The following is a 12,297-nucleotide window of genomic DNA, read 5'->3' on the forward strand; positions in this document are numbered from 1 at the left end:
GCCAACCACATAATTTCTTTAACAGCTTTTGATTTTTAAGAATGAAATATTAACATGAACAGAGACCATAGCTTTGGAATTTTGTTAAATATGTGAGAACAAAGGAGAGCAGATCTATTTCACAAAATGACACCTAGTCTTTTAGCACTTACAACATATGCATTCAAATTTTAAGACCTTGAGAAGAGCATAGGACCCATGTCTTATTTGTTTGCTTGGGTGCTGTTGGTAATGTGCACTTTTTGAGTTCATGTCCTAATTTTTTACTATTGCAATACCAAAATTGCATTCTGTGTATATGATGATTTAGCAAATCTGATGGTTGATCTCTAGTGCATGACATTTTGACATATGTTAGGTGGTGAAAAAGGAAAATGATGATGGGATATTACTGTTTTCTTAGGATGGAATATAACAAAAAAAAAAACCCAAACCTGATTCTTGATTTGAGTGGAACAGATGGCTGATGCCCTAATGTGGATTGTCCAGAGACTTTGTTATTGCTGAGCAATTGCAATTTGTACTTTCATGTCTTTCATAAGTATTTTGGAGACATTAAAGGAGAATCCAAAAATCAAAGAAATAAAAACCAACTAGCTAAAAAAATATTATTATAGAACAAAGATGTGTGAGAGGCCATTAATGTTCACTTGTCTTGTATGAAACACTGAAGTACTGATGAGGTATTATCGCTTGTGTGAATAGTGACAACTGTAGTTAAATGTGCCTACACCAGGGGTTGGCAACCTTTCAGAAGTGGTGTGCCGAGTCTTAATTTATTGACTCTAATTTAAGGTTTTGCGTGCCGGTAATACATTTTAATGTTTTTTAGGTCTCTCTCTATAAGTCTATATATTATATAACTAAACTATTGTTGTATTGTAAAATAAACAAGGTTTTCAAAATGTTTAAGAAGCTTCTTTTAAAATTAAATTAAAATGTATATCTTACGCCACCAGCCTGCTCAGGCCGCTGCTGGTCTGGGGTTCTGTTCACCTAGGCCAGCAGCGCGCTGAGCGGGGCCTGTGGCCAGGACCCCAGCTGGCAAGGGTCCGGCAGCCAGAATCCTAGACCAGCAGCGGGCCATGCGGGGCCAGTGGCTAGGACCCCAGACCACTGCTGCTCAGGGGTTCCATCCGCCGGCTCCTGCCAGCCATGATCCTGGCTGCCAGACCCGCTCACCCTGCTGTCAGTCTGGGGTCCCGGCCCTGCCCACATACAATGGGTACCTACCTTCTCCCTGGTTCTGGCCCATTCTCTTCCTCTCTCTGCACTGAGCGGAGGGTGGGAGTGTGGACCGAGCACAGGGCTGGGGGTGAAGGGTCTGGCCAGGAGCTAGAATGAGGGAGGGGGCTCAGGGTTGGGGTGCATGGGGTTGGGGGCCTGGGTATGTGAGGGGAGCAAGAGTCAGGGAAGAGGGCTGGGGGTATGTGAGGGAGGTGCAGGTGTCTGGGGGCTGGGTATGTGTGAGGTGCCAGAGTCAGGGCTGGGGTCGTGGGGGGGGATGAAGGAGTCAAGCAGAGGGCTGTGTGTGTGTGAGGGGGTACAGGGTTCAGGGCAGGGGCCTGGGGGATGTGCGGGGCTGCAGGGCTCAGGGCAGAGGGCTGGGTGTGTGTGTGTGGGGGGGGGGTCAGGGCTCAGGGCAGAGGGCTGGGTGTGTGTGTAGGGGGGTCAGGGCAGAGATCCCCCCACTCCTGCGGCCCCCAGCTGGCTCACCCACTCGGGGCCCCGCGGCGCACTGCACGAGTGCAACTAGCACCCCCTAGCAAGAGAGTCCCCTCTGGCTGTGTCTGGAGGAGCCGCTCCGGGCGATGCATGACCCCGTGGTATGCAAGCTCCTCGCCTCAGGGCTCTCTGGCCACCACCGATTCCCGCTTGCCCGCACCTTCTACGCGCTCAGTGCCGCCGGGCCACGGGGCTCTCCGCTCCTCCCAACTCAGGAACAGCAGGTACCGGTCCCTGGCCACGGCCGGGTGCCTCCTCCTGGGGACGCTCAGCAGCTGGCACTGCTGCCACCGCCGGCCTCTCCCGCCTCCACCACCCCCGCGTTGTGCCGCTGGGAGTCGGGACCGGGTCCCGCAGCGAACCCACTCCCCCGACGCGCCGCCAATCCGCCATGGCCACCTATACCAAAGCGGCCCAGGTGAGCGGGCCCCTCCGCGCCCCTGGGCAGGTCTCCTCGCCGGGTAAGGGGACACAGGAGCCTACAGGCAGACCGCTGAGGTGGCTCCTCTCTCGGGGGGTGTGGGCTCTGCCCCTCACTGGCTGTGTGTCCTTGGGACTCCGGCAGGCAGCAGCGTGCCGTTAAAAAGTGGCTCACGTGCCATCTTTGGCACGCATGCCATAGGTTGCTGACCCCTGGCCTACACATTTCCATACTAAATACATTTATCATTTGCTCATAACTTTCTCAATTTTTCACCTTTCCGGCTGTTATTTTCCAAGTCTGGTCTGTAACTGAAGTGGAGCTTTTTGGTTAGTTGGTTGTTTTTTGTTTTTGGGGGGAATGTGGAGTTTGAGCAAAAATTATTCAACCATTTTTGAGCAGGAGAACAGTAGGGAAAAACACTTCATACTCTTAAAAAAACCAAACAAACAAACCTGGAAATAAGGCGCAAACTTTTAACCATGAGAGTAATTAATCATTGGAACAATTTGCCAAGAGTCATAATGGATTCTCCATCACTTACAGTTTTTAAATCAAGAGTGGGTGTTTGTCTAAAAGATGTGCTCTAGGAATTATTTTGGGAGAGTTCTATGGCCTGTGCTATACAGGAGGTCAGGCTAGATGATGACCATGTCCCTTCTGGCCTTAGAGAATCTGTGAAACTCAATGTTTTGAGGCTTTTATTAAAACCGCACTGACTCCAAAACTCAGGAGTAGACAGTTGAAATTGGGCAGAGAGACTGTTCTTAAGGAGGAAAGATGCTTTTGACATTCCACTGAAAATTGGTTATAATTGGTTATGAGCAGTTAAAGATTGTAGTTTACACATGTGTGGTAGGTTTTAATTACTTTCAACCAACAATAACTTGAAAAAATATTTTCTCTATAAATTACACTAAGTATTTAAAATAATGAAATAAGAGAACTTAATTACTTAAAATATGTTTGTTTTGCACAGACATAAGGATCCTTGTACCCAGACCAAGTTGTGAACTGGGACCAAATGTATTAATTTGTTTTGATAAAATAGTTGCAAATATAAATATTCAGTTTAATTGCCATTCAGAACAGTTTTATTTTTTATTTTAAATTGTCCTGAATTCAGCTTTCCTCTTCCCTTTAGTAAGATATTTAAAATTAACTGTTGCATGATTTCCTTACATGCTGTGCAGTCCAACTTATTCACTGAGGTTCAGATTCAGAAAGTTACTTAAGCATGTGCCCATCTTAAGAATGAAAGTGGCTGCACTGAAGTTTAAAATTAAACATTAAGTATATTGCTTAATTGGCACCTGAGTGCCTGACCTGCTCCCATTGAGTTCAAAGGATTCTTCAATGAAGCTTAAATCACTTCTTATTTTTGTGTTAGGAACTGAGTATACAACTGAGGTTTATTTAAGTAATTTATCGGAGTTCATAATTTTGTGTTTACATATACATCTTGCATTTGTATAGAAAACACTTTTTTCCCCTTTAGGAACTTGTCTTCTGTGAGGTTCATTTCTCTAATATTTTCACCTCAGTGTAAAAAATAGTTTTCCCAATGTGCTATGTATTTTCCTTCCGACCCACAATTACAGATACTAATACATGTTTTGTGTAACTGTTTCCTGCAGTTGTAGCTTAGTGACTCATTAGTACTTGAGAAGAACAGTTGTTTCAAATATAATGAGAAAAAAATATGCTATAACATATCCAGAAGACAGTTTTACCTTTCATATGTACAATCTTTTCTTCATTTTAACAACATTTATCTGGTGAGGACAGCCTTATTGGGTTTTGTTAGTCTTATTTGGCAGTCTCCGTTTGTAAATTTTCTGCATCATCTTCTAAACTAACATCCTCCTCTTGCTGTTTTTCATTTTTCCTATTATTTTACAGCCCGTTTCTCTTTTACACTGCTTTATCACATGGTACCTTAATTACAGGAAACAGAGAGAGAACTAGGAATAGCTTTGTAATTTATTGTATACTGGTTTTTATTTTAACTTTTAATGATCTACATTTTACCAGCTTTGGAACTACTCAATCCTTTTTCTCCCACCTCTGTACAAAATGCACATTCTTAAAATTCAAGGACCTCAGTACTAAAAGGAAACGCACAGCAAATGAATCCATTAATGTTAGAATAAGTTGACTGAGATTCCTTTAACTTAGTTTCCAGAAATGTGTAGAGGAAAGAGGAGACTTTTTGATAAATGTTTTACAGAAAACATTTGTTTGTGCTTTTGTTTTTCCTCATATGTACATACCTATCTGTTTATAATTATAAAACTGAGGGAATGGGTATCTGGGGAAACAATAAATTAATATGTACTTTGTTTGAAAGTTTGGGATTTTTTTTTTAAGAGAATTCTGCTGTTGCTGTCTGACTAGACATTAGCATAGCTTTCTTCATATTAGCTGTGTTTCCTTTCTGCCACTTACAGGTGATTAAGTTCTCATGACATCTGGCATTTCAGTTGTACTCTGGGCTAACTTCTCCCCAGATCCCCAAATAGTCCCTCTTTCTATCAACAGCAGGTTGGTTGTAGTGTATGCAGAATAACCAAGATAAATGTGTGTTTTCACCCTCAGAAACACTGAATGTCCAGCTGAGTCTAAAACCCAATGCAGAACATTATGCTATGTAAGCTCATAAAAGGCAAGGAAAAAGATGGTTACTTGGAAAGCATTGATTAAAAAAAAAAAGATAGTCTAAACTTTCAGGATTGAGCAGAATAAATTGACAGTTTGTGATGCAGTTGGAACTAATTCTATGAAGTATTTTTAATAACTAGCGTGCATAAAAATCAACGATTTTTTAATTTAAATCAGATTTTTGAGGAAAAATATAGTTAAAGATAGTTTTAAATAAGATACATTATAGCTCAAAGGTATCTCATCTTGGAATAGGTATTATAAATTCTAATTCTATAGTATGAGACAATATATTCATGTAATGTTTAAGAAAAGATTTGTAAATGAGTTCCAATAGTTCATGGATTAGGGACCCAATCTTTTGGGGTTCCACAGACTTCTGTATAGATGATTTAGGTTAATCTTTCTATCTACCCAATGGAACTCAGTGCTCAGTCTAGAAGATACCATCAGAGATGCTTAGTTTTGCAGTTCTCAAACTGTGGATTTGTGTCTCCAGAGGTAACATGCTTGGTAAGAGCAAAAAAAATTTAAATAAATAAATATGTAGAGGTGAGAAATAACAGACCTCAACTCTGTTGTCCCTCTGCAAATTTGTGTACACAAAGTCAATCCCTTACCCCTCTATAAAAGTGCAATGTTTCAAAAAGTTAAATGAATAGAAGATTGTTGAGGGGCGGAATAGATCTGGACAGGGAGAAGAAGTCTGGAGATAAATGTGAGATGTGAGGGACGTATGCTTGTTTTGTTAAAATATTATATGTTTGCTGTTGAAGAAAAAAATCCAAAATACTTAACGTTGTTGTTTTAGTTAAATAAAACAATTTAAATGTCTGTCTGGTGATGTTCTCCTCCTAATACAGCATAGCAAGAAAATCCTCCAAATATTAATGATTAACCTATTGAATTGGAAATAGTTCACCTCCCAATGACTTCATAAATATCTGCTTCAATTACCTTTGGTAAATGAAATAACCAAATAATCATTCATTTTCTGATATAGCTGTAAAACTAATCTGAAAAGTTTTCAAAATAAATCACTGTTTAAAAATGTATAGTGTATACCTTCTAAAAATGAAACCTACATCTATCTCTTGAATTGTGAAGAATATGTATTAAGGTTATAACAACCAACAAGAATGCATTTTATGTAGAAATCCATGATTAAATCGAGTCTTCCTGACTAATGATTTAAATCAATTTGATTTAAATCAAATCCACCCTATTAATAACATGTCTAGGAATCATGCTGGAGTTCCAGTAACCCCCAGATTAAATGCATTTTTCTTTAATTGTCACTGTTTTTTTAAATACTTTGTGAATCTATATAATTGGGTGAAGTAGGACAGTGAACTGAAAACATTCAGTGAATCTCCTAAATGTGTTCTCATGATATTTTCATAAAGAAAACACTTGCAATATTATCTTTCCCTTGCTGGAAAAAAATGTTGTTTTTTCATTTTAAATATCTATGATTGGGATTTTTAAAAGCACCTAAATGAGTTAGGCATCTAACTTCAATTTTTGTGGGAGTTGGTTGTCTTACTATCCTAGGCTCCTTTGAAATTCCCAGCCTAAAGAATTAAAAAGTTGTTTAGAGGATCATTGTGACATCAAATTGTCCTGCTATCATAAAGTCAAAATCTGCCACGTGTTAAGAATTTATTAAGGCTGGAAACACAACAGTGCAATAATGCATAGTGAGTGTAAGCAGAACTGGTGAGTACAGCAAACATTGCTAGCTGCATTTACTTCCAGGGAGTTTCTCTTTTCTTTGCTGTTCACAAAACTCTAATGTAACTTGTGGGACAATAATGTTCATAGAAAAAGCAGTAAGTAAGTATCAAACAATGTTTCCAGAAATCAAATTTTGTTTCCAACTTATGCTCATCCAGTCTGGAAGTAAAAGTAGTTCTCTACAACCTGTAACCAGTGAGACTTACCTACACAGGTTCAATTTCAAATATTAAATACTTGCAGCAAAGTTCTCATGTTATCTATAGGTCAAGAATTAGTCATAGAAATTATTTGACAAATAAATTTGAGAATCTACAGCTGCTGTCAACCTATTTATCATCAGAAGAGGTTGAATTTGCTGAATAAATTTTTCATTTTTAATTATTCATTCCACTCTAGTTATAAGTAAGCATTGTAAGAGAGTTGCCTATTTGTTTACATGACATTCTCTTTATTTTGGACATAATGTTAATCAACTCACCTTCATTGATTAAAGTTAGCGGTGGTATCCTGAAAGGACTTTTTGTAGGGGAAGTAGCTGGATCAGGTGGTGGCCTTATGTCTCTGTCTCTAGGATAACTTGGGTCCCTCTGTATCTCATTACCTCCCAAAAGGCTGGGAGTATAGTGCTGGCTGTTAGGAATGTGCTGTGGCACCACCTGAACAAGAGGAGGAGATCCGTCGGTGTCCTGTCGTGACAGTATCTGCAAGCACTGCTCTTCCAATAAAGAGATAATCACAGACTGATTATTTACAAGATCAGTTAGTGCTGCATATTTTATTTCAAGCTCCCTGTATCGTGTTGCCATCTTCAACATTTCTGTTGTAACATTGAGGATTTTGTTTTCCAGTTGGGAAAGCTCAAGTGAATTATCACGCTTTCGGATTATCTCATGCAAAAGCTGCATGTAGAGCTGAGTGACTCGGGAGTTCATGTTACGACTTTCTTTTCTCAGCAGTTTTACCTCATTCACAATATTTCCATCCACATCCACCACTAGCTGCAAGATATCAATCTCCCGCTTCTGCTTGGACAATACTTCCTTCAGGTTCTCTATGTCCATCCTTGTGATTTCATCTTTTCTATTATCTGCTCCTAGTCCTTTGGTGTTTACACAGATTGGCCCTGTTATTTTTTGTTCAGGAACCAAGAACGTATAACCACATTTTTTTCCTTCCTCTCCACCATCTGTTGAACGAGGGTGCCTCTTCGGGGATATTTTATTGAGTTTAGACTTTTCTGTGCAGTGTCCTGTAGACAGCAGTAGGAATAATAGCATACCTAAAGTCCATGTAGATATCTTCATTTTAAGATGAATGTGATGGCTTTCAGAAGACTAATCATTGGATAAATAGAAAGAAAGTTAATTAATCAGAATCCAGTTTTAAGGCCTTACTTTATATCATGCAATATCACGGAAGAGCACACATTTTTACTTATGACACAAATACAACTGAGACATTAGATGTTGGCCAAACTGAGATTTTCTTACCATGTTAAATTTAATTATCACAAAATTACATATTTATTTGGACTTACACTGCATTGAACAACTTATCTCCTTTCTTGAAGCATCAAGACCTGAAAGATGTCAAGCAGTAGACATGTTTTAGCATTAATTTGAATGAATACATTTTCAGAAAACAAGCTCCAGTGTATTCAGATAAAAGTAGTTATTTGATCATAAGCCTGGCTACATAAGTTTATAAATATTAAAATAAATAGGAAAATATTGTAATTACTTTTGTAGCCAAAAAAAATGTAAATCTTGATTTGGGCTTTCCAGAAAATCTGAGGTTGAAACAATTTTTGTAATTTGCAAAATATTAGCCTTAGTTCTATATATTTTTATAGTTATGTCTACAGCTAGATTTACAACTAGTGGCTTTGGAGATCTCCCTAACATGGTTGTCATAATTTTACTTTGAAAAAAATGTATTCAAGTAAATTTGGTTTGTAAGCAAAGGTAATGATAGGGTTAGCTGTGAGATCATATGCCCTGACCTGATGAAAATGTTATTCTTTTTTCATATATGAATGAAAACAAGTAAGTGATCTTTGTTTTTGTAAAACTAAATATTTAGAATGTAGTGTCTGGGATCATTTGATGTTTAATACTGACCACTACACACTAGGGAACGTTGAGTGCCTGCGAGCAGGGTCTACAACGGGCCAGTTAGCGTGCAACATGTTGGTTCACTTAAGAATTCATACCCCTCTGGTGCACATTACTGCACCTTGTGGACAAGCCCATTATTTTAATGACAATTCTGATTAAACAGTTAATTAGCAAAGAATGTTTGCCTTTTGTGACTTTTTCTCCTAAAAGTTTGATTTCTACTCTGAGGTATAATAAAACAAACATACCGCAAAACTACAAATCATGATTGTAAAAAGCGGGGGCGGGGAAGGGGAAAAGAACAACTTCCCACAAATTGTTCTGTACTTCAAATTATATTTTCTTCAGCAGGTTAATATTTACCTTTCACAAAACATGGTGGTTAATGGACTACATTCTGGTAGAAGTGAAGAAGCAATAGGAGTATTTGTTAAAGTTTTATGCATGCTTTTAGGTGTCCTAAAGAGTATTAAGGGATTTTTATTACCAATCATTTAAAAAAAAAGTCTTTAATAAACTGTCCTTTTTTCCTAACATCTTTATGATAAATTTGCCATTATTCCAGATAACTTGTAAAGAAGCAACCCATTAATCTGTAAAAATGTCAAACATGCTTTATCAGCTATATATGTTTAAAAGAGTAACAGTTGACACATTAAAATAATGTGTTTGCTTAAACTGTTATGTAGAGAAGTAAGAATATATTGAAAAATCTGAGGACTATTGATTAAATTTTCCCATTTCTCTTGTTTTGGTATTTGTTGTTATAAATAGCGAGTGGTATTCAGACCCAGAATAAATTAACTATTTTTTATCATTATCTTTGACTAATTGACTTGTGGAAAGGTGGTGGCTTTGGAGTTGATTCACTTTTGTCAGGGAGATTTCTCTCTCTCTCTCAGCTATGGGCGGAGCTGAAATTATTCTCTCTCTCTTCTTCAGCCTAATATTAGCAGATTGTACACAATACTGCACAATGGTCTCTGTGTGGCTTACGAAGAGCAGCAGAGTAAAACTGAGTAGACGTTCATTGGTTTCATGCTGCACTTGCCACTTTTGCACAAACGCTTTGTGCAGAAGTATCAGCCCAGACACAATCCTCGTCAGGAGGGAAATTGGTGAGTACCCTATGGTACAGGGGTGGGTAACCCTTGGTACAATGGATACCCCACTCATCCCCATTTTCACTGGGCAGTCCCTAAATGGAAACAACTGTTCCGCACCCACAACAGGACTGGCAAAGTCCGGAGAGAGAAAGAGACAGAAATTCCTCACCTATAAAAAATGCCCTTTAGCCTAAAGGAAGTACACTGGGCTGGGATTCAGGTGGCCATAAGTTCTTGTCTTACTTATGCTACTCACTGATGTTAGGGTTGTTGTCTAGCAAATAGCTGTGTAAACGACTGGTAAATTGTCAGGTTCCCTCTATGATCTGGTCCATATACAGGATGTCTATTTCTTCTGTCAATTACTCTTTTATCTTAAGTTGTAGAGCTCTGTGCTACGTATCTGAAGGTCTTGGTTTCAAAAAATATTGATGACTTATGCAGGAAAACATAATATGTGGTCATATAATTGAAAGGTCACAATGTATTTGAACAAGGTGTTAGAATTCAGGTTGCCTTTAGTCATCTTAATTCTGGTATTTCCTAATTTGTGAGTAATTGATTTTGCAAATTTCACATTTTTTAACAATCAAGACCTTCAGTGTTTAACCAGAATGTTGAATATTTACATGGTTTTTCTGTTTTAGCCAGCAAGAAAGTATTATGGCATATATTTCTAGTCTTTTTTTATTGACTCACTAGACTGGCAGAGCTAAATGTTATTTTTCAAACAAATAGCCACTGTTAAAAGACAATTGTAGTGAAAATTTAATTGAAATAATGTAAATTTTTATATTCCTGCATATTTCACAATTTATACACAGTAACAAGTGATTGTCAATAACAACATTTAAACAGAAAATACACCATTTTAAATACTTTTTCCAGAAGCGGAACTTGTGTAGGTGTTTTGTTAAATATATAAATAACTGCTAAAGGTACACTGTCTGTGAAGTCAGTAGACAACAGCAACGTTTTTTGTCATGGCGTATTTCAGGACAAGTTATGGGGTAGTCCTAGTGAAAAGGACAAAAAGTCAGATAGGAAGAGTTATGCTACACTAAATCACTCATTTGTGTAGTCTAACCATATGAAGATAATCCCCTCCCTCACATGTGTAATTACTTAGCCAATTGTGCAATGCTTAGTGTTGGAAGTTTGAGGTAAACTTTTTCAGGTGAGTCGTGGTAAAAATATCAGAAATCAGAGCCATTTTCTGTAATATACTGTACTTCTCAACAGACCCTTGACCAATTGAACTAATCAAACTAAATTTGTAATCCCAGCCTGGCTCTCCTAACTCTCCTTAAAAATGAATGTTTATAACTGGGGTGAAGGAGACCTTAAAAATATGAACTCAATAAAAACTATGTTCTGGTCCTTTGTTTTCACACAGACATTTCAAAAATAGTCTTGTAAATACTTTTTTAAAATATTAATATTATGGAATCCAGGGTTGTCACAAAGACACAACCTAAGTAAGTTTTAAAATTATTGAACAAATGGAAATAAAATTGGTATACTGTATTTTTCTCTGAAATACAAGTAATATAATTTCTTAAAAGCAAATGTGCTGCAATAAAGCACCTAGTCCATTCAGATATTCTGCTGTAGTCTACTTTTGTACATTCTTTTAATGAACTTATATATATATATATATATATATATATATATATATATATATATACACACACACATTCCTCATCATATGAGTAAAGTTACAAACATACCTAAGTGTTTTTAGGAGTGGGGCCATAGACATTCTGTCTGACCATAAGAGGAATTAAATGGTCTAAAATGGAATAACCATGACAACAGTTGCTCAAGCTGTGTCTTAGAACTCCAAAATTCTAAATTAAACAAATGTTTAAACCTTCTGCTGTGTGGACAGCTGGTCTGAAACTAAGATGTGCCTATAGACATGCAAAGATGAGTTCCTTCTGAGACACAGACTTCGTTGTTAACTTGTGTGCTGTCACAGAAGCTTCCAACTGTGAAAACTTTGGCTCCCCTACGTGTGTGGTATTCAGCAATTCAGTACAGATGTTGACTGACACAGCTGGGGTTCCTAATAAGGTTGTAATAAAAAGTTCTTCATGTGGCTCTGCATATTCACTCGCCAAATGGTAGAACCTTCTCCAAGCAGTGCCCATTAGAGTGCATGTGCGCCCCCTCCTTTCTGCTCCCCTCAGCCTTTCTGAACATTGTGAGGATGAGGCTATATAAGGGGACCCTGTAACACATCCCTCTGCCTGCACCGCTTCCCGCAGCCCCCATTGGCCTGGAGTGGCAAACCACAGCCAGTGGGAGCCACGATCGGCAAAACCTGCGGACGCGGCAGGTAAACAAACCGGCCCGGCCACCAGGGTGCTTACCCTAACGGGCCACATGCCAAAGGTTGCTAATCCCTGCTCTATTGCCTCAGTTCCTTCCAACCTCTGCACCAGACAGAAGTGAACTGCTTCAGTCTGTTTGGATTTGGGAATTTTCTTTATTGATAGAGCTTTTAGTTGTTAGCGTATAATTT

The 12,297-nt window shown here is 38.5% G+C and overlaps 2 protein-coding genes across 7 annotated transcripts in view; one reads left to right on the forward strand and one right to left on the reverse strand.

The window, feature by feature from the left end:
* RALGPS2 (Ral GEF with PH domain and SH3 binding motif 2) overlaps positions 1-12,297 on the forward strand; it is a 310,247-nt gene that overhangs the window by 186,291 nt on the left and 111,659 nt on the right. The window lies entirely within an intron of this gene.
* ANGPTL1 (angiopoietin like 1) overlaps positions 1-12,297 on the reverse strand; it is a 39,041-nt gene that overhangs the window by 10,768 nt on the left and 15,976 nt on the right. The window contains exon 2 of the mRNA XM_039483904.1: positions 7,026-7,881. Within this exon, the coding sequence (XP_039339838.1) occupies positions 7,026-7,851 (826 nt within the window). The 5' untranslated portion in view covers positions 7,852-7,881. The remainder of the gene's footprint in view (positions 1-7,025; positions 7,882-12,297) is intronic.

This window comes from Mauremys reevesii, linkage group 8, assembly GCF_016161935.1.
Source record: "Mauremys reevesii isolate NIE-2019 linkage group 8, ASM1616193v1, whole genome shotgun sequence".
Classification (NCBI taxonomy): Eukaryota; Metazoa; Chordata; order Testudines; family Geoemydidae; genus Mauremys; species Mauremys reevesii.